Genomic DNA, 22,108 nt, shown 5'->3' with positions numbered 1-22,108 from the left:
TCTGGGTATCGGGTAGAGGGTTTCCCTAGTGGCTGCAGGGTGTATCAGGGTCCCTAGGGATAGTCATCGTTGAGCGGGGGAGCCACAACTTTCCCCCCTAGAGTGCCAACCTCCGCTGCCAGGTAGGTGTGAGCGTAGGCAATACACCAGGGACTTCTATTTTATCCATTTTTATTGGTCTTTTGAACACCTTTTTGCTTTATGATTTTGTCACTTTTCGGTGTGAACCAATTCTTTGGTTTTTTAATCAAGAAAGTATTTGTTTAATAGGGTATTTTTCATGATACTAATTTTTGAGGCCCTAAATATATCTCTATTTGGAGTTAAAAGTTTCTCGCATTGCACTCGCAAGTGTGACCCCGGTCTTAGACTCTCACCCACCCAAATCAGATCTCATGCTTTTTACCGATGAGGGGCAATACCCCAAAACACAGTGTCTACAAATTTGGCTTTTATCCCAAGCCGTATTGCGAGGCTCGATAATGACTTATAGGATTGCTACTGCCAATAGCTGGTGCTAGACTTCCAGACCTCTGCCACTCTAAAGAGACAATTTGCAGGTTCTGTTTGGACAAAATGTGAACATAGCCTAAGGTTTGTAGGGGAGCGTAGGGTGCGTCGTGGCAGAAAGTTGTAACAAGTTTCAGCACATCCATGTTCATTGTGGTTTGTCCTGATGAAGAGGTATGATCACCTCGAAACGCGTTGATAAATAAAACTGCATCCGTTTCCCTATCGTATATTGGATCCTCTGCAGTGCGCATTTTATATCCACTTTCATTTCCAAGTCTGCGTAATAACCGTACTAACAGTATTTAATGTAAATTTCAAAGTGGTGATGTGTAACACTTCCCAACATGTGACATTATATACTTGGTGCCTCATGGTAAATTTTCGATAATTCTACCGATCTTTAAAGCGACAGCACTGCAAAAGGTCAAAATCTGCATAGAAAAATGCAGAAAAAGCTATATAACGTGAACTCTTTACAATGGCTAGGGAATAAATCCTTTATAGTTTTATAAAATGCCATTCAGATACTGTAAATAATATATTAGAACATAAGATACATAGAGCATGTTCTATGTGGCAAATTATAGGTGTGAGCTTTACCCGTCTCCAAATTTACATGTAATGCTATCCGCATGGAAATCAATCTCCCTGCCAGCAAGAAGTTGGTTTGCTCTAAAGTCTGTAATCTGGAGGGGAAGATCCTAAGGATCAGTACATGAATTTTTAGAATTTGCTTGCCACTTTGAACAGAAATATTTTTCATCTTTTTCATGCTATTAGGTTCCAATTCCTTTACATTTATTATCTCTACAATTACATCGTTGATATAAATAACAGTTAATAATAAATGGTAAAACTGATATCTTTTTTCTTTTAATTCATGTATATAAACACAGAAACGGTATAATTTGCTAATTCAACAGTTTGGGGATTTAGTTTGCCTTACAATAAAATTTCAATGAAAAGAATTGAGTTTTGTGCTGTAGTATGTGTTGAAGCTCGATTACTTTTCAAAGGATCTAGAAGTGGGAGGGCCAAATCTAAGTTAGGGCTCATACTCACTTGCGAGAGACTCGCACGATTCTCTCGCATGAAAACCCGGCACTGCTGCCGGCACTGGGATCAAAGCTTACATAGAGATACATGTAGCCGCACGCTCCTGGCCCAGTGCCGGCGGCAGTGCCAGGTTTTCATGCGACAGACTCTCTCGCATGTTAGTATGAGCCCTAACAAATATAAAGATATACATTGACAGCGTGTATCTATTTGCTTGATGTCAATATTATGTGCTAAAAAAATGACATAAAAAAACAAATCATTGCTAACATTCCATAGCTCAATCTACACACATCTGCAAGGAGTTCTGTTTTTCCAGCGTTTGTGTAGGTTTCCGTCGGTGACTGTAGTTCCCACTCTAAAAACATACTGATAGGGACTTAGCTTGTGAACCCCAATGGGACAGTGATGATGAATTAATGGCAATATACAAGTATAATAAATAATGTTCTTCATAAATAACTATTCAACATAAAAAAAAAATATCGATAAAAACTTTGAAAAGGCATCAGGAATCCATTATTTTTGGTAGGATTTTCCCTAGCTCCAGAGCATTCTGTAGATTTCCTGTGACACGTAAGCGGCCTGTTGTGTAAGCAGTCATGGGACTTAAATCACCCTTAATGAGAGACAGGAGATCTTCTTGTGTAACTTCTAAGGTAACATCAGGGGGACAAGAGAGGACCCCCATTCCAGAAAACCCAGATCCTGCAAGAAGGAAGATAAAAATGGTGGAAAGGGATGTAGAAATGAGAAAACAGCCTGCACAGGCAGAAGAGCCTCCTGATGGTCAATGTATCTACCTGTAGTTAAATCAAGGAAACATGCAGTTCTCAAGCCATCTTTTTTGATCACATACAGCTGATATGAAGACCCGATGTCAGATACCAATGACTCTGACAAGATTCCCTTCAATCGTGACAATCTCTTGTAATAAGAGATCTGGAACAGCAACATAACAACTTGTATTAATCTTTAGGCTAAGTTCACACTATGCACTTCTGCAGCGTTTTTTAATATAGACAAGGGGGAGGAAGAAAAGAAAACTTATATACAAAGATACCAAGAAATCCTAACATGTCAATTATACATAGCCCAAATGGGGAGGACAAAATAGATAGAATTTTCGTTCAACCCATGAGGGTGCACAGTTTTTAGTGTCCAGATCCATCTGGACTCAAGGCGCGCCAATCTGGAAGACATTCTACCACCTCTGATGCCAGCATCAACCATATCAATACCCTTGAATCTGATCAATTTACTGTCACTATTGTGAAACAATTTAAAGTGACGTGGAATGGTTTTCAACATGGATGCGTCCGTGTGGTCAGCTGCTGCCTCAATTCCCAAAATGTGTTCACGTACTCGCACCTTAAATTGGCGCGATGTCAATCCCACATAAATAAGCTTACATGGGCAGGTGGCATAGTAGATCACATGGCGGGTCTCACAGGTGATAGTTTTTTTAATACGTAAGGTCTTACCATTCGAGTCCACAATCGATCAATGCTGGGACAGGCAACGCAGTGACCACAGGGACGACATCCACGTCGATTGGGAGCAGCATCCAAAAATGTAGTCTTTACTTCGCCCACAAATAGGCTGTGGGTTAAATGATCCCTTAAGTTTCTGGCTCTCCTAAAGGATAGGGATGGTCTCTCAGGTAGAATTCTAGAAATCACCGGATCCACTTGTAAAATGGGCCATGATTTTAGAAGTGCCCTACGGATATTATCGGCTTTAGAGTTGTAGTTCGTAACAAACCTAACCTGTTGGAAATTTTCCAACTGAGCTCCCTGTCTATTACCATAAAGAAGGGAAGCACGTGGAGTGGATTTAGCCCTATGATATGCCCGTTTAAGAGAGCGCCGGCTGTAGCCACGACAGAGGAATCTATCATATAGTTCCTCAGCACGCTTCTCAAAATCAGAGTCCGAAGAGCAGATTCGCCTAAGACGAAGAAACTGGCCCACAGGAACAGCCTTGACAACATGTGGAGGATGACACGACGTAGTTCCATTGGCAACTGATGATCTGACAGGAAAAGGTCCTTCTCCCACAGCCCAAGGAACAGATTGGCATATGAGGGTGCGAAAGACACCCCCATAGCTGTACCTTGGAGCTGCAGGAAGAAGGACCCTTGAAAAACAAAAAAATTGTGCGTTAAAGAAAATTCCAATAATTCCAAAATAAGTTCGCCAAAGTGAGGCGACAAACTGGATTGTTCCAGAAAGAAACGTACCGCTCTCAAACCGTCCTGGTGTCTGATACTTGTGTATAGTGACTCAACATCAGCTGTTGCTAACAATGTGTCGCCATCAAGATTCAGACCATCCACCTTCTTAAGGAGCTCCCCAGTATCCCTAAGGAACGAGGGCAGTGTCTCCACAAGGGGTTGAAGGTGAAAATCAATCCATTGATTGACTTTTTCCAGGAAGTTGCCCCTGCCAGAGATAATCGGTCTACCTGGAGGTGTTCTTTCATCCTTATGAATTTTAGGGAGAAGATAAAAGGTCGAAATGGTTGGTTCAGAGACTCTCAGTGCATCTGCTAGCTCCTTGGTAATAACGTTAGCTTCCACTGATAGCAACAAGACATCATTCAATTTAGCATTGAACGCGGACAGGGGGTTATATGTTAGTCTTTTATAGCACACTGTATTATGCAGCTGTCTCAGAGCTTCTTTTACATACATGGCTTTGGGCCAAATAACCACGTTACCTCCCTTATCTGCTGGTTTCAATTCGATATCGTGGAGCTCTTTAAGGATACGTAGTCTTGACCTCTCCTCTCTACTTAAATTATCCCTCCGAAAATGTTGAGGGATTTTAAGGAGATCCTGTGTGACCACCTGTACAAACATATCAATGCTGGCGCATGTCGATAGCGGGGGAAACTTCCTGGAATGATGTCGAATCTTGGGAGGAATCTTACCTCCCTCATTGGATACGCCACTGGAGAGCTCCTCAAGTGTCCTCACCGCAGCTTGCTCTTCCTCTGTAGGAAATAGATCATATGATTGTTTGTCAAAAAAATGGCGTTTAAAAAGTAAAGATCTGGCAAATAAATGGAGATCCTTTATTACTGTAAAAGGATCAAAACCCGCAGTAGGGGAAAACGACAAACCACGACTTAATAGTGATAAATCAGCAGCTGATAAGGTATGGTCACTCAAATTAATCACCTTATTATCATTTCTTGAGTGGTCTGGTGAGCGAAGATGTCGCCTTTTTTGAGGATGATGGTTATAATTGCGCGGCCTGTTAGTCCTAGCTCCAGACCGTGTGGTCATGGACGCCGACGAAACATCCGATTGGCCACCGATCGAGGATAACGATGTAATAGAAGAAGAATGGTGTCGAGTCTGTGAAGAATTCATCTTTCTCCTCCACAGATATACAGTCCGCTGCTGGTAATCTCTCTGATCCCTTGTAAATTTGTTTTGCTGGGATATATCCAATATTTTCTCAAGACTCGTATCGAAATTACGGATTTTCTCAGCCGAACTATTAGACCTCAGCTCATTCTGTGCTAAATCAATCAGTTTATCCAGTTCACAAATTTTGGTTGCATTGTGACCAATTAGGAGCTTCATCAGGTCCTCCCAGCTGGAAATAAACTGTGCATCCTCAATGGGGAAGGTGGGAATAACCCAAACCCTCAAACCCCTGGGTATCATATTACTCATAACATATTTATCAAGAAAAGCCCTGTTCCACCATAATTTAGTACGACTAATCAGGTGTTCTTGGATGGAGGAACAAAGATCATCAAATTTGGAGTCATCGGAATGTGAAATCCCAGTATTAGCACCAAAAGCCTGTTCCATTTGGCCAAGCCAGGATTTTTCTTTGGCTCGGAAGTCCATATTAGTGCCACCAAAACCTGTGCAAAACACAGCATGAACATACGCATAAGAAATAAAGATAGCACACACCAACATGACTAGTATATTGGGGTAAAAAATATAATATAAAGTACCAACAAAGGAAATAGTAATAACCCCATAGTGTACATGGTGTTATGGACTAAGTACAGACCATTTTTCAATTGAATATAGACAAGGGGGAGGAAGAAAAGAACTTCCTAGCAACAAATAGGTCAGAATAGAATTAAATACTTTATTTGGGATACAGGGCAAGGAACTATACCATTAAAAGTATTTTTTGTATAAGTTGGAGACTTGTCATACAAGGAAAACATGCTTTTTTCTGCAGCTTTTTCCTGCCAAGAGATCAGGTTTTGCTGCAGAAAAAATGCTGAAAAAAACATACAGTGCCTTGTGAAAGTATTCGGCCCCCTGGAACTTTTCAACCTTTTCCCATATATCAGGCTTCAAACATAAAGATAACAAATGTAAATTTTTGGTGAAGAATCAACAAGTGGGACACAATTGTGAAGTTGAAAGAAATTTATTGGTTATTTTAAATTTTAGTGGAAAGTCAAAAACTGAAAAGTGGGGCGTGCAATATTATTCGGCCCCTTTAACTTATACTTTGTTGCGCCACCTTTTGCTGCTTTTACAGCTGCAAATCGCTTGGGGGTATGTCTCTTATCAGTTTTGCAGATAGAGAGACTGAAATTCTTGCCCATTCTTCCTTGGCAAACAGCTCGAGCTTAGTGAGGTTTGATGGGGATCGTTTGTGAACAGCAGTTTTCAGCTCTTTCCACAGATTCTCGATTGGATTCAGGTCTGGACTTTGACTTGGCCATTCTAACACCTGGATATGTTTATTTGTGAACCATTCCATTGTAGATTTGGCTTTATGTTTGGGATCACTATCATGTTGGAAGACAAACATTAACACATAAAAGAACATATAGAAATACCCAAGAACCATCAAACCTGTAGATGGTTGTTCATCTGTAGCTGAAATATCCTTGGCCATTGAGTCAAACGGCACGATCAGTTGCTCTAGTCCACCATTGGAATTTACAACTTGGGGCGAGAGGGGAACATTAACATGCTCTTCTTGAGGTCGCGGGACAGTTTCTATTCGGAGGTCCACGCACTCCACAAAAACTCCAAACTGTTTCATCTGCTCATTTATATCCTCCTAGAAAACACAAGAACAGAAGTCAGAAGAAAAATGCTGGATATTGTTAAGCGCAAATTGTGTTTGCAATTCCTGAGCACAAGTCATTTAGCAACACAGCTGCTCGATACAGCTGTGGATTTACAGTGGTGCCAAAAATCAATAGCACTTGTCATTCCAATGTCCACACAGAAGTGAGGGGAAAGAGAGCGGTTAGCTTAGATTTCATTGTCATAAGAGGGTGATCAGCTGGCTCTCCAATTCACTCACAGTGCACAGACCACCCTCCAGTTCCACCCTATGGTGGAATAAATCCTTCCTTGAAAGATATATTACTTGTGGATTAATTCCAAGGGGGTTGAGGATACAAGTCTTCGCCTCAACAAATTGGACGATGTTGCCTCTACATGTTCAAAGGGTTTCATGGGACTTATTTCCGAAAATGAATCATCTTTGAATGAGAGTGATAAAGATCTCAACCTCATTCAAGAAGAAATTAATAAAATTCTCACTCCTGAGAACAATGGGACGTTTATGAATGAACTTGACCTTGAAGTTCAGAAATGGGAAAAGCAAATTGTGTCTACGACAACCAAAAAATACCAGCGTGATTTTTCAGATGCTCAAAACAATAGAGTATATACGGTTAATAAAAGATCCACATGTAGAGCACGCTCGGTCTCCTTCTCCTCTGTAACCTCCACTGATGAGACAGTGGGGTACATCAGAGAAGAGTAAAGGGGGGTCTGACCGGTTTGAAGTGAATAGAGATCGTTGGCAGAGAACAACTAGGTTTGGAAATAAAAGGAAAAATGCAACATCACCACAGAAAGACAAGAGACCCAAGAACCAATTCCCTCGAGGTAACTAATTTGTCACATCATATTTTGACTTTTGATCAGAAGGAAGTCTTGGGTCTCGGTCTTTCTTTTTCGCCTTGTAATAACTATGATTATTTCACAGCATTAAAAGACTTGCATCTTTTTGCACGAAAACTTGTATTGAAAAAACTTCACTCTCGGTCAGCAACGGAGATTTTAAGTGCTACTGAACAAGAAGCAATCTCTGTCTTGGAGGAGTTGGAGAGTGAATCTGCTGGTGTATCAACAGGTATTTTTCTTCCTCCCATTTCTGCAAAATCGACCACGTTCCCTCCTTTTTCTTGATGTCCTCGAGTTGACATTTTTACGAGACTGGTCTCTGCCGATTTAAAAACCATTTCAAATAGAGGCAAAAAAGATAATTTGACCTGGTCTCAAAGGAAAGCTTTAAAAGAGTGGGAAGATGTAATAAAACCTGCCGATAAGGGAGGGATCGTGGTCATTTGGCCTGTGAAGAAGTATGAGAAAGAAGCGTTAAAACAACTACATAACAAAGTGTGGTGTAGTAACCACTGTGTCCGCTAGGGGGCGCTGTATGGATTACTGAAATTTGATCACCTAATGTGCCATCGTACTGCCATATGTGTTCTATTGTTTTTATATTTTCATGGGTTCTAGGGTCCTCTTTAGCATAGGATTGTTCTATGTTTATTGATAGGGGTCCCTCTGGGTATCGGGTAGAGGGTTTCCCTAGTGGCTGCAGGGTTTATCAGGGTCCCTAGGGATAGTCATCGTTGAGCGGGGGAGCCACAACTTTCCCCCCTAGGGTGCCAACCTCCGCTGCCAGGTAGGTGTGAGCGTAGGCGATAAACCAGGGACTTCTATTTTATCCATTTTTATTGGTCTTTTGAACACCTTTTTGCTTTATGATTTTGTCACTTTTTGGTGTGAACCAATTCTTTGGTTTTTAATCAAGAAAGTATTTGTTTAATAGGGTATTTTTCATGATACTAATTTTTGAGGCCCTAAATATATCTCTATTTGGAGTTAAAAGTTTCTCGCATTGCACTCGCAAGTGTGACCCCGGTCTTAGACTCTCACCCACCCAAATCAGATCTCATGCTTTTTACCGATGAGGGGCAATACCCCAAAACACAGTATCTACAAATTTGGCTTTTATCCCAAGCCGTATTGCGAGGCTCGATAATGACTTATAGGATTGCTACTGCCAATAGCTGGTGCTAGACTTCCAGACCTCTGCCACTCTAAAGAGACAATTTGCAGGTTCTGTTTGGACAAAATGTGAACATAGCCTAAGGTTTGTAGGGGAGCGTAGGGTGCGTCGTGGCAGAAAGTTGTAACAAGTTTCAGCACATCCATGTTCATTGTGGTTTGTCCTGATGAAGAGGTATGATCACCTCGAAACGCGTTGATAAATAAAACTGCATCCGTTTCCCTATCGTATATTGGATCCTCTGCAGTGCGCATTTTATATCCACTTTCATTTCCAAGTCTGCGTAATAACCGTACTAACAGCATTTAGTGTAAATTTCAAAGTGGTGATGTGTAACACTTCCCAACATGTGACATTATATACTTGGTGCCTCATGGTAAATTTTCGATAATTCTACCGATCTTTAAAGCGACAGCACTGCAAAAGGTCAAAGCTATAGGCAAAAAGAAAATTTTCCACAAAATCTGCATAGAAAAATGCAGAAAAAGCTATCTAACGTGAACTCTTTACAATGGCTAGGGAATAAATCCTTTATAGTTTTATAAAATGCCATTCAGATACTGTAAATAATATATTCGAACATAAGATACATAGAGCATGCTCTATGTGGCAAATTATAGGTGTGAGCTTTACCCGTCTCCAAATTTACATGTAATGCTATCCGCATGGAAATCAATCTCCCTGCCAGCAAGAAGTTGGTTTGCTCTAAAGTCTGTAATCTGGAGGGGAAGATCCTAAGGATCAGTACATTAATTTTTAGAATTTGCTTGCCACATTGAACAGAAATATTTTTCATCTTTTTCATGCTATTAGGTTCCAATTCCTTTACATTTATTATCTCTACAATTACATCGTTGATATAAATAACAGTTAATAATAAATGGTAAAACTGATATCTTTTTTCTTTTAATTCATGTATATAAACACAGAAACGGTATCATTTGCTAATTCAACAGTTTGGGGATTTAGTTTGCCTTACAATAAAATTTCAATGAAAAGAATTGAGTTTTGTGCTGTAGTATGTGTTGAAGCTCGATTACTTTTCAAAGGATCTAGAAGTGGAAGGGCCAAATCTAAGTTAGGGCTCATACTCACTTGCGAGAGACTCGCACGATTCTCTCGCATGAAAACCCGGCACTGCTGCCGGCACTGGGATCAAAGCTTACATAGAGATACATGTAGCCGCACGCTCCTGGCCCAGTGCCGGCGGCAGTGCCAGGTTTTCATGCGACAGACTCTCTCGCATGTTAGTATGAGCCCTAACAAATATAAAGATATACATTGACAGCGTGTATCTATTTGCTTGATGTCAATATTATGTGCTAAAAAAATGACATAAAAAAACAAATCATTGCTAACATTCCATAGCTCAATCTACACACATCTGCAAGGAGTTCTGTTTTTCCAGCGTTTGTGTAGGTTTCCGTCGGTGACTGTAGTTCCCACTCTAAAAACATACTGATAGGGACTTAGCTTGTGAACCCCAATGGGACAGTGATGATGAATTAATGGCAATATACAAGTATAATAAATAATGTTCTTCATAAATAACTATTCAACATAAAAAAAATATCGATAAAAACTTTGAAAAGACATCAGGAATCCATTATTTTTGGTAGGATTTTCCCTAGCTCCAGAGCATTCTGTAGATTTCCTGTGACACGTAAGCGGCCTGTTGTGTAAGCAGTCATGGGACTTAAATCACCCTTAATGAGAGACAGGAGATCTTCTTGTGTAACTTCTAAGGTAACATCAGGGGGACAAGAGAGGACCCCCATTCCAGAAAACCCAGATCCTGCAAGAAGGAAGATAAAAATGGTGGAAAGGGATGTAGAAATGAGAAAACAGCCTGCACATGCAGAAGAGCCTCCTGATGGTCAATGTATCTACCTGTAGTTAAATCAAGGAAACATGCAGTTCTCAAGCCATCTTTTTTGATCACATACAGCTGATATGAAGACCCGATGTCAGATACCAATGACTCTGACAAGATTCCCTTCAATCGTGACAATCTCTTGTAATAAGAGATCTGGAACAGCAACATAACAACTTGTATTAATCTTTAGGCTAAGTTCACACTATGCGCTTCTGCAGCGTTTTTTAATATAGACAAGGGGGAGGAAGAAAAGAAAACTTATATACAAAGATACCAAGAAATCCTAACATGTCAATTATACATAGCCCAAATGGGGAGGACAAAATAGATACCACAGAGATATAATCCCCACTAAACAAGGTGTAAAGTGAAAACATGGGGCATACAATGTGGCAGAACTACCGTCATGAAATCTGGCACAAACATTGTAACTCATAAGGGAAGTGTAGAACTAAGACCCAAAAACAGTAGTGCCATCAAAGTAGACTGCACAGAATCATGACGCAAAAATATATAGCTGTCCTACATTACCAATTAAGGTGTCCGTGCCAATGACAGGTGAGGAGACCGGGTATCCGCCCTGACGCGCGTTTCGGGAGCCTTCGTCAGGGGGCGCTATGACACTGATCTGTAATGCTTTTTATACTGCGGGGACCGGAAGAGCCCGTCTGTGTATAGGGCGGAAGTCACTGAGCGCTGCCCGGGTAACTGTGGATCCGCCCCCACGCTCTGCAGACGAGCAGCCATGACGCCCGGATAACGTGGGGCCCCACGTGTCCGGACGCCAATAGCTGCCGTGCGCCGACCGGGAAGAGGAACCAACAAGTCACACAGTAGATCGGGCATGCGCAGAGCGAACATAGGGGAGAAGGCGCCATGTTGATTAGGGGCAAAATATCCCATATACTTAATATATATCGTAGCCAGTCTGGGAATACAGTAAATAGTGTATTAACAGGGATAATGATAACCACCGGAGCAATGTTAACATGCATAATAAAACGAATCAATGCATAATAACAAAAACCAAAAGAATATACACATATAAGAATAAACAAATATTAAAGAGTCAAAAGCCTCTTGCCGTGAACCCGCCAATTAGTGCAAAACACTATATTCGAACGTGGAATATCAACCGTATATTCAACAAAGGAGGGGTCACAAGAAGAGGTTATTGATATACTCTATAGGAATCGTTACATACAGCTCCAAAATTACAACTTAATAAGTGTAAAATATATATCCTCAAAGCTGAGCTCACGCATATATCATAAATATACATCTAGAAGCTGTGGATATATCTAAAACAGTCCAAGAAAGTACAACATAGAAGACTGTGCCACCACAATTATGGATATGTAAATTCATATAACAGTAAACTATCCAAATAGAATAAAATTCCCTCTAGTAGACACAATATCTCATGACATATCCACATTACATCCAGACGTACAGGCAGCAGAATTCATGGGATAGCCCCCCCAGCTCAAAGCACATAAAATAGTGTCCATAGCGTGAATTTCAACACATGGCGTTCTTCGGTCCGATGATCCAAAAGATGAAGTATGGTCCTCTTCAACATGTATCCACAAAAAACTCCGGACTCTGCAGTACAAAGCATTATATATACTTAAAAAATAATAAAAGCAAGAAAAAATAAAATCAAGGGACAGGAAAACAACTTATTGCAAGAAATACACACCTACTCCAAATAAGGGGCAAAACTTAAATTTTCGTTCAACCCATGAGGGTGCACAGTTTTTAGTGTCCAGATCCATCTGGACTCAAGGCGCGCCAATCTGGAAGACATTCTACCACCTCTGATGCCAGCATCAACCATATCAATACCCTTGAATCTGATCAATTTACTGTCACTATTGTGAAACAATTTAAAGTGACGTGGAATGGTTTTCAACATGGATGCATCCGTGTGGTCAGCTGCTGCCTCAATTCGCAAAATGTGTTCACGTACTCGCACCTTAAATTGGCGCGATGTCAATCCCACATAAATAAGCTTACATGGGCAGGTGGCATAGTAGATCACATGGCGGGTCTCACAGGTGATAGTTTTTTTAATACGTAAGGTCTTACCATTCGAGTCCACAATCGATCAATGCTGGGACAGGCAACGCAGTGACCACAGGGACGACATCCACGTCGATTGGGAGCAGCATCCAAAAATGTAGTCTTTACTTCGCCCACAAATAGGCTGTGGGTTAAATGATCCCTTAAGTTTCTGGCTCTCCTAAAGGATAGGGATGGTCTCTCAGGTAAAATTCTAGAAATCACCGGATCCACTTGTAAAATGGGCCATGATTTTAGAAGTGCCCTACGGATATTATCGGCTTTCGAGTTGTAGTTCGTAACAAACCTAACCTGTTGGAAATTTTCCAACTGAGCTCCCTGTCTATTACCATAAAGAAGGGAAGCACGTGGAGTGGATTTAGCCCTATGATATGCCCGTTTAAGAGAGCGCCAGCTGTAGCCACGACAGAGGAATCTATCATATAGTTCCTCAGCACGCTTCTCAAAATCAGAGTCCGAAGAGCAGATTCGCCTAAGACGAAGAAACTGGCCCACAGGAACAGCCTTGACAACATGTGGAGGATGACACGACGTAGTTCCATTGGCAACTGATGATCTGACAGGAAAAGGTCCTTCTCCCACAGCCCAAGGAACAGATTGGCATATGAGGGTGCGAAAGACACCCCCATAGCTGTACCTTGGAGCTGCAGGAAGAAGGACCCTTGAAAAACAAAAAAATTGTGCGTTAAAGAAAATTCCAATAATTCCAAAATAAGTTCGCCAAAGTGAGGTGACAAACTGGATTGTTCCAGAAAGAAACGTACCGCTCTCAAACCGTCCTGGTGTCTGATACTTGTGTATAGTGACTCAACACCAGCTGTTGCTAACAATGTGTCGCCATCAAGATTCAGACCATCCACCTTCTTAAGGAGCTCCCCAGTATCCCTAAGGAACGAGGGCAGTGTCTCCACAAGGGGTTGAAGGTGAAAATCAATCCATTGATTGACTTTTTCCAGGAAGTTGCCCCTGCCAGAGATAATCGGTCTACCTGGAGGTGTTCTTTCATCCTTATGAATTTTAGGGAGAAGATAAAAGGTCGAAATGGTTGGTTCAGAGACTCTCAGTGCATCTGCTAGCTCCTTGGTAATAACGTTAGCTTCCACTGATAGCAACAAGACATCATTCAATTTAGCATTGAACGCGGACAGGGGGTTATATGTTAGTCTTTTATAGCACACTGTATTATGCAGCTGTCTCAGAGCTTCTTTTACATACATGGCTTTGGGCCAAATAACCACGTTACCTCCCTTATCTGCTGGTTTCAATTCGATATCGTGGAGCTCTTTAAGGATACGTAGTCTTGACCTCTCCTCTCTACTTAAATTATCCCTCCGAAAATGTTGAGGGATTTTAAGGAGATCCTGTGTGACCACCTGTACAAACATATCAATGCTGGCACATGTCGATAGCGGGGGAAACTTCCTGGAATGATGTCGAATCTTGGGAGGAATCTTACCTCCCTCATTGGATACGCCACTGGAGAGCTCCTCAAGTGTCATAGAATCATAGAATCGTAGAGTTGGAAGGGACCTCCTGGGCCATCTGGTCCAACCCCCTGCTCAAAGCAGGATTCGCTAAATCATCCCAGTTAGATGTCTGTCCAGCCTCTGTTTGAAGACTTCCATTGAAGGAGAACTCACCACTTCTCGTGGCAGCCTGTTCCACTCATTGATCACTCTAACTGTCAAAAAGTTTTTTCTAATATCTAATCTGTGTCTCCTCCCATTCAGCTTCATCCCATTGCTTCTAGTCTTTCCTTGTGCAAATGAAAATAAAGTTGATCCTTCTACAATGTGACAGCCCTTTAGATATTTGTAGACAGCTATTAAGTCTCCTCTCAGTCTTCTCTTTTGCAAACTAAACATTCCCAAATCCTGCAACCTTTCCTCATAAGACAGGGTTTGCAGACCGGTCACCATTCTGGTCGCTCTTTTCTGAACTTGCTCCAGTTTGTTGATGTCTTTTTAAAATGTGGTGCCCAAAATTGGACACAATATTCCAGATGAGGTCTGACCAAAGAGGAGTAGAGGGAAATAATTACTTCACGTGATCTAGACTATGCTTCTGTTAATACATCCTAGAATTGCATTTGCCTTTTTTGCTGCTGCATCACACTGTTGACTCATATTCAGTCTGTGATCTATTAGTATACCCAAGTCTTTTTCACATGTGCTGTCACTTAGCCCTATTCCTCCCATTCTATATATGCTTTTTTCATTTTTATTGCCCAGATGTAGTACTTTGCATTTCTCCCTGTTAAAAACCATTCTGTTAGTTGCTGCCCACTTCTCCAGTTTATTTAAATCTTTTTGAATCCTCTCTCTCTCTTCTCTAGTATTAGCTATCCCTCCTAGCTTTGTGTCATCAGCAAATTTAATCAGTTTACCCTCAATTCCTTCATCTAAATCGTTGATAAAGATGTTGAACAATACAGGGCCCAGGACAGAGCCCTGTGGTACCCCACTTGAGACATTCTTCCAACTGGATGTGCAGCCATTTACGACCACTCTTTGGGTCCGATCACTAAGCCAGTTATGAATCCACCTAACAGTTGCCTTGTCCATTCCATACTTAGTCATTTTTTCAATAAGGATTGTATGAGAGACTTTGTCAAATGCTTTGCTGAAGTCAAGATATACTATATCTACAGCATTTCCTTGATCCACCCAATCAGTAATACCATCATAGAAGGAAATTAAATTAGTCTGACATGACTTATTAGTTACAAACCCATGCTGACTCTGTTTAATCACTTCATTCTTATCCAGGTATTGACATACATGTTGTTTAATAATTTGTTCAAAGACCTTTCCTGGTATAGAAGTCAGACTCACCGGCCTATAGTTGCCTGGGTCCACCTTCTTCCCCTTTTTGAAGATAGGAACAACATTTGCTCTTCTCCAGTCTTCTGGCACTTCTCCTGTTCTCCAAGAATTTTCAAAGATTATGGAGAGGGGTTCAAAAATTTCTTCTGCTATCTCCTTCAGTACTCTGGGGTGTAATTCATCTGGACCTGGAGACTTGAATACATTTAGGTTAGCTAAGTGTTTCCTCACTATCTTTCTGTTTATAGATATCCTGGATTCTTCTATTCCCTTAATAGGACAGTGAATAACAGTTGATGTTACATTTCCTTTCTGAGAGAAAACAGATGCAAAATAGGAATTTAAAAGTTCAGCCTTCTCAACATCCTGTCTTACCATTTCATCATTTTCATCCTGTAAAAATCCTATAGCATCTTTGACTTTTCTTTTACTTTTGACATATCCCCAAAATCCTTTATTATTGCTTTTGACATCTCTTTCAAGCCTCAATTCATTTTCAGCTTTAGATAATCTGATTTGTGCCTTGCAGGTTCTGCAGACAGCATTATATTCTTCTTTAGATATGCCTCCTTCTTTCCATTTTATAAACATTTTTTGCTTCCTTTTTAGCATGTGCTTAAGTTCTGTGTTCATCCATCCTGGTTTCCTTAAATGCTTCCTATTCTTCCCTCTTTTCGGAATTGTTAACAACTGTGCTTTGAGAATTTCATTTTTCAAGATTTCCCATCCTTCCTGGACATTTTTGTCTTTAAGGATATCCAGCCATTGGATCCCTCCAATTCTCTTTCTGAATCCCTTAAAATCTGCCTTTCTGAAATCTAACCTTGACGTCTGAGTCTTCACAGGTCTTCCGCCTCTAGTTATCCAAAATTCTAAAATAGCATGGTCGCTACCTCCTAGGGTCCCAGCCACTTTTACCTCCTCAACCATTTCCTCCCTGTTTATAAGGATTAGATCCAAGGTAGCAGTTCCCCTTGTTTTCTCCTTTACCTTTTGGAAGATAAAGTTGTCAGCAAGAGAGGATAAGAATTTCCTTGACCTGTTAGTTTTGCCTGAGAGAGATTCCCAACAAATGTCTGGATAGTTGAAATCTCCCATGACAACTATGTCATATTTTTTGGAGAACTTGGCCATTTGATGCATAAAGAGTTCATCCATATCTTCAGCTTGCACAGGCGGCCTGTAGTAAATGCCTACAATGGTGTCCTTTCCATTGTTCTGTCCTTGTATTCTTACCCAAACAGTTTCCACAGAACTCCCAGTCTCTGAAGCTTCAATCTCTGTGCAGATATACGCATTTCTAACATACAATGCGACACCTCCTCCTCGTTTATCAAGTCTGTTTCTTGCAAATAAGTTGTATCCTTCTAGTCTTGTATTCCAATCATGTGTATTGTCCCACCAAGTTTCAGTGATTCCAATGACATCATATTTCTTTTCCTGTGTTAGTAGTTCCAATTCCCCTTGTTTGTTGCCCATGCTTTGTGCATTAGTATAGAAACATTTTAGTTTGTGATTGGTTTCTCTTTCTCCAAAATTTTTTTTAATTAGATTCTTTCGTCTTTGTTCTTCCTTTCCACTTCTAATAGCAGAGTTCTCAGTAGCATTTGTCAGGTGTATGGCTTTTTCTGGTCTTTTGCTTCCCTTCCCATGTTGTTCTAGTTTAAAGCTCTCCTTACAAGTGTAGCAAGGCGACTTCCAAATACCTGCTTTCCAGTCTTCGTAAGGTGCACCCCATCTCTAGCAAGTAGTCCATCGTATAAGTAGTTCACTCCGTGATCCAGAAATCCAAATCGTTGCTGACGGCACCATCGACGTAGCCAGTTGTTCACCTGCAGAATCTTATTCCACCTCCTTGTTCCATGGCCATCCACTGGGAGGATGGAAGAGAAGACCACCTGCGCTCCCAGTTCTTTCACTTTCTTGCCTAAGTCTTCAAAGTCTCTGCAGATGGTTTCCAGGTCGTTTCTTGCGGTGTCATTTGTCCCCACATGTAGTAGCAGGAATGGGTAGTCATCTGTAGGTCTGAAGAGTCCTGATATCCTGTCAGACACATCTTTAATTTTTGCACCTGGAAGACAGCACATTTCTCTTGAAGTTATATCCGGTCTGCAGATAGCGGCCTCTGTTCCTCTCAACAGGGAATCCCCCATGACCACCACTCTCCGTTTCTTCTTCACAACATTTTTCTTTCTCCATCCAGGAGGACTCTGAAGGCGTACAAGGTTGCTGTTTGTTGGCAAAGTCTTATCCTCACCGCAGCTTGCTCTTCCTCTGTAGGAAATAGATCATATGATTGTTTGTCAAAAAAATGGCGTTTAAAAAGTAAAGATCTGGCAAATAAATGGAGATCCTTTATTACTGTAAAAGGATCAAAACCCGCAGTAGGGGAAAACGACAAACCACGACTTAATAGTGATAAATCAGCAGCTGATAAGGTATGGTCACTCAAATTAATCACCTTATTATCATTTCTTGAGTGGTCTGGTGAGCGAAGATGTCGCCTTTTTTGAGGATGATGGTTATAATTGCGCGGCCTGTTAGTCCTAGCTCCAGACCGTGTGGTCATGGACGCCGACGAAACATCCGATTGGCCACCGATCGAGGATAACGATGTAATAGAAGAAGAATGGTGTCGAGTCTGTGAAGAATTCATCTTTCTCCTCCACAGATATACAGTCCGCTGCTGGTAATCTCTCTGATCCCTTGTAAATTTGTTTTGCTGGGATATATCCAATATTTTCTCAAGACTCGTATCGAAATTACGGATTTTCTCAGCCGAACTATTAGACCTCAGCTCATTCTGTGCTAAATCAATCAGTTTATCCAGTTCACAAATTTTGGTTGCATTGTGACCAATTAGGAGCTTCATCAGGTTAATGGAACACAGATTGCATGCCTCCTCCCAGCTGGAAATAAACTGTGCATCCTCAATGGGGAAGGTGGGAATAACCCAAACCCTCAAACCCCTGGGTATCATATTACTCATAACATATTTATCAAGAAAAGCCCTGTTCCACCATAATTTAGTACGACTAATCAGGTGTTCTTGGATGGAGGAACAAAGATCATCAAATTTGGAGTCATCGGAATGTGAAATCCCAGTATTAGCACCAAAAACCTGTTCCATTTGGCCAAGCCAGGATTTTTCTTTGGCTCGGAAGTCCATATTAGTGCCACCAAAACCTGTGCAAAACACAGCATGAACATACGCATAAGAAATAAAGATAGCACACACCAACATGACTAGTATATTGGGGTAAAAAATATAATATAAAGTACCAACAAAGGAAATAGTAATAACCCCATAGTGTACATGGTGTTATGGACTAAGTACAGACCATTTTTCAATTGAATATAGACAAGGGGGAGGAAAAAAAGAACTTCCTAGCAACAAATAGGTCAGAATAGAATTAAATACTTTATTTAGGATACAGGGCAAGGAACTATACCATTAAAAGTATTTTTTGCATAAGTTGGAGACTTGTCATACAAGGAAAACATGCTTTTTTCTGCAGCTTTTTCCTGCCAAGAGATCAGGTTTTGCTGCAGAAAAAATGCTGAAAAAAACATACAGTGCCTTGTGAAAGTATTCGGCCCCCTGGAACTTTTCAACCTTTTCCCATATATCAGGCTTCAAACATAAAGATAACAAATGTAAATTTTTGGTGAAGAATCAACAAGTGGGACACAATTGTGAAGTTGAAAGAAATTTATTGGTTATTTTAAATTTTAGTGGAAAGTCAAAAACTGAAAAGTGGGGCGTGCAATATTATTCGGCCCCTTTAACTTATACTTTGTTGCGCCACCTTTTGCTGCTTTTACAGCTGCAAATCGCTTGGGGGTATGTCTCTTATCAGTTTTGCAGATAGAGAGACTGAAATTCTTGCCCATTCTTCCTTGGCAAACAGCTCGAGCTTAGTGAGGTTTGATGGGGATCGTTTGTGAACAGCAGTTTTCAGCTCTTTCCACAGATTCTCGATTGGATTCAGGTCTGGACTTTGACTTGGCCATTCTAACACCTGGATATGTTTATTTGTGAACCATTCCATTGTAGATTTGGCTTTATGTTTGGGATCACTATCATGTTGGAAGACAAACATTAACACATAAAAGAACATATAGAAATACCCAAGAACCATCAAACCTGTAGATGGTTGTTCATCTGTAGCTGAAATATCCTTGGCCATTGAGTCAAACGGCACGATCAGTTGCTCTAGTCCACCATTGGAATTTACAACTTGGGGCGAGAGGGGAACATTAACATGCTCTTCTTGAGGTCGCGGGACAGTTTCTACTCGGAGGTCCACGCACTCCACAAAAACTCCAAACTGTTTCATCTGCTCATTTATATCCTCCTAGAAAACACAAGAACAGAAGTCAGAAGAAAAATGCTGGATATTGTTAAGCGCAAATTGTGTTTGCAATTCCTGAGCACAAGTCATTTAGCAACACAGCTGCTCGATACAGCTGTGGATTTACAGTGGTGCCAAAAATCAATAGCACTTGTCATTCCAATGTCCACACAGAAGTGAGGGGAAAGAGAGCGGTTAGCTTAGATTTCATTGTCATAAGAGGGTGATCAGCTGGCTCTCCAATTCACTCACAGTGCACAGACCACCCTCCAGTTCCACCCTATGGTGGAATAAATCCTTCCTTGAAAGATATATTACTTGTGGATTAATTCCAAGGGGGTTGAGGATACAAGTCTTCGCCTCAACAAATTGGATGATGTTGCCTCTACATGTTCAAAGGGTTTCATGGGACTTATTTCCGAAAATGAATCATCTTTGAATGAGAGTGATAAAGATCTCAACCTCATTCAAGAAGAAATTAATAAAATTCTCACTCCTGAGAACAATGGGACGTTTATGAATGAACTTGACCTTGAAGTTCAGAAATGGGAAAAGCAAATTGTGTCTACGACAACCAAAAAATACCAGCGTGATTTTTCAGATGCTCAAAACAATAGAGTATATACGGTTAATAAAAGATCCACATGTAGAGCACGCTCGGTCTCCTTCTCCTCTGTAACCTCCACTGATGAGACAGTGGGGTACATCAGAGAAGAGTAAAGGGGGGTCTGACCGGTTTGAAGTGAATAGAGATCGTTGGCAGAGAACAACTAGGTTTGGAAATAAAAGGAAAAATGCAACATCACCACAGAAAGACAAGAGACCCAAGAACCAATTCCCTCGAGGTAACTAATTTGTCACATCATATTTTGACTTTTGATCAGAAGGAAGTCTTGGGTCTCGGTCTTTCTTTTTCGCCTTGTAATAACTATGATTATTTCACAGCATTAAAAGACTTGCATCTTTTTGCACGAAAACTTGTATTGAAAAAACTTCACTCTCGGTCAGCAACGGAGATTTTAAGTGCTACTGAACAAGAAGCAATCTCTGTCTTGGAGGAGTTGGAGAGTGAATCTGCTGGTGTATCAACAGGTATTTTTCTTCCTCCCATTTCTGCAAAATCGACCACGTTCCCTCCTTTTTCTTTATGTCCTCGAGTTGACATTTTTACGAGACTGGTCTCTGCCGATTTAAAAACCATTTCAAATAGAGGCAAAAAAGATAATTTGACCTGGTCTCAAAGGAAAGCTTTAAAAGAGTGGGAAGATGTAATAAAACCTGCCGATAAGGGAGGGAACGTGGTCATTTGGCCTGTGAAGAAGTATGAGAAAGAAGCGTTAAAACAACTACATAACAAAGTGTGGTGTAGTAACCACTGTGTCCGCTAGGGGGCGCTGTATGGATTACTGAAATTTGATCACCTAATGTGCCATCGTACTGCCTTATGTGTTCTATTGTTTTTATATTTTCATGGGTTCTAGGGTCCTCTTTAGCATAGGATTGTTCTATGTTTATTGATAGGGGTCCCTCTGGGTATCGGGTAGAGGGTTTCCCTAGTGGCTGCAGGGTGTATCAGGGTCCCTAGGGATAGTCATCGTTGAGCGGGGGAGCCACAACTTTCCCCCCTAGAGTGCCAACCTCCGCTGCCAGGTAGGTGTGAGCGTAGGCGATACACCAAGGACTTCTATTTTATCCATTTTTATTGGTCTTTTGAACACCTTTTTGCTTTATGATTTTGTCACTTTTTGGTGTGAACCAATTCTTTGGTTTTTTAATCAAGAAAGTATTTGTTTAATAGGGTATTTTTCATGATACTAATTTTTGAGGCCCTAAATATATCTCTATTTGGAGTTAAAAGTTTCTCGCATTGCACTCGCAAGTGTGACCCCGGTCTTAGACTCTCACCCACCCAAATCAGATCTCATGCTTTTTACCGATGAGGGGCAATACCCCAAAACACAGTGTCTACAAATTTGGCTTTTATCCCAAGCCGTATTGCGAGGCTCGATAATGACTTATAGGATTGCTACTGCCAATAGCTGGTGCTAGACTTCCAGACCTCTGCCACTCTAAAGAGACAATTTGCAGGTTCTGTTTGGACAAAATGTGAACATAGCCTAAGGTTTGTAGGGGAGCGTAGGGTGCGTCGTGGCAGAAAGTTGTAACAAGTTTCAGCACATCCATGTTCATTGTGGTTTGTCCTGATGAAGAGGTATGATCACCTCGAAACGCGTTGATAAATAAAACTGCATCCGTTTCCCTATCGTATATTGGATCCTCTGCAGTGCGCATTTTATATCCACTTTC

General features: G+C 41.0%; 2 protein-coding genes across 2 annotated transcripts; both read right to left on the bottom strand.

Annotated features, from left to right (window-relative positions):
- Positions 1-2,077: 2,077 nt before the first annotated feature.
- LOC141082581 (stomatin-like protein 1) lies at positions 2,078-7,788 on the bottom strand. Its single transcript, XM_073566567.1, has 5 exons — positions 7,654-7,788; positions 6,408-6,626; positions 4,291-4,299; positions 2,373-2,496; positions 2,078-2,277 (listed from the first exon to the last, which is right to left on the bottom strand). The coding sequence occupies exons 1-5, from the start codon at positions 7,786-7,788 to the stop codon at positions 2,078-2,080; spliced, it is 687 nt and encodes a 228-aa protein (XP_073422668.1).
- A 2,467-nt stretch (positions 7,789-10,255) lies between these two features.
- Positions 10,256-20,966, bottom strand: LOC141082580 (stomatin-like protein 1). Its single transcript, XM_073566566.1, has 5 exons — positions 20,832-20,966; positions 19,586-19,804; positions 15,810-15,812; positions 10,551-10,689; positions 10,256-10,455 (listed from the first exon to the last, which is right to left on the bottom strand). Exons 1-5 carry the CDS (start codon positions 20,964-20,966, stop codon positions 10,256-10,258), a joined length of 696 nt encoding a protein of 231 aa, XP_073422667.1.
- Between the last annotated feature and the right edge of the window lie 1,142 nt (positions 20,967-22,108).

This window comes from Dendrobates tinctorius, unplaced genomic scaffold, assembly GCF_039654945.1.
Source record: "Dendrobates tinctorius isolate UK_male_01 unplaced genomic scaffold, ASM3965494v1 ptg000018l, whole genome shotgun sequence".
Classification (NCBI taxonomy): Eukaryota; Metazoa; Chordata; class Amphibia; order Anura; family Dendrobatidae; genus Dendrobates; species Dendrobates tinctorius.
The sequence above is the reverse complement of the archived record's forward strand: the minus strand, read 5'-3'. Positions and strand labels throughout refer to the sequence as shown.

Bases quoted from the DNA above. Each gene is read 5' to 3' on its own strand.
- LOC141082581 (XM_073566567.1), bottom strand. From the start codon at position 7,788: ATGTCAACTCGAGGACATCAAGAAAAAGGAGGGAACGTGGTCGATTTT. The intron at 6,627-7,653 runs GTAGCACTTAAA...TGTGTTTTCTAG, and splicing joins CAGAGATTGCTTCTTGTTCA to GAGGATATAAATGAGCAGAT. The intron at 2,278-2,372 runs GTAGATACATTG...TCCTTCTTGCAG, and splicing joins TTTCCTTGATTTAACTACAG to GATCTGGGTTTTCTGGAATG.
- LOC141082580 (XM_073566566.1), bottom strand. From the start codon at position 20,966: ATGTCAACTCGAGGACATAAAGAAAAAGGAGGGAACGTGGTCGATTTT. The intron at 19,805-20,831 runs GTAGCACTTAAA...TGTGTTTTCTAG, and splicing joins CAGAGATTGCTTCTTGTTCA to GAGGATATAAATGAGCAGAT. The intron at 10,456-10,550 runs GTAGATACATTG...TCCTTCTTGCAG, and splicing joins TTTCCTTGATTTAACTACAG to GATCTGGGTTTTCTGGAATG.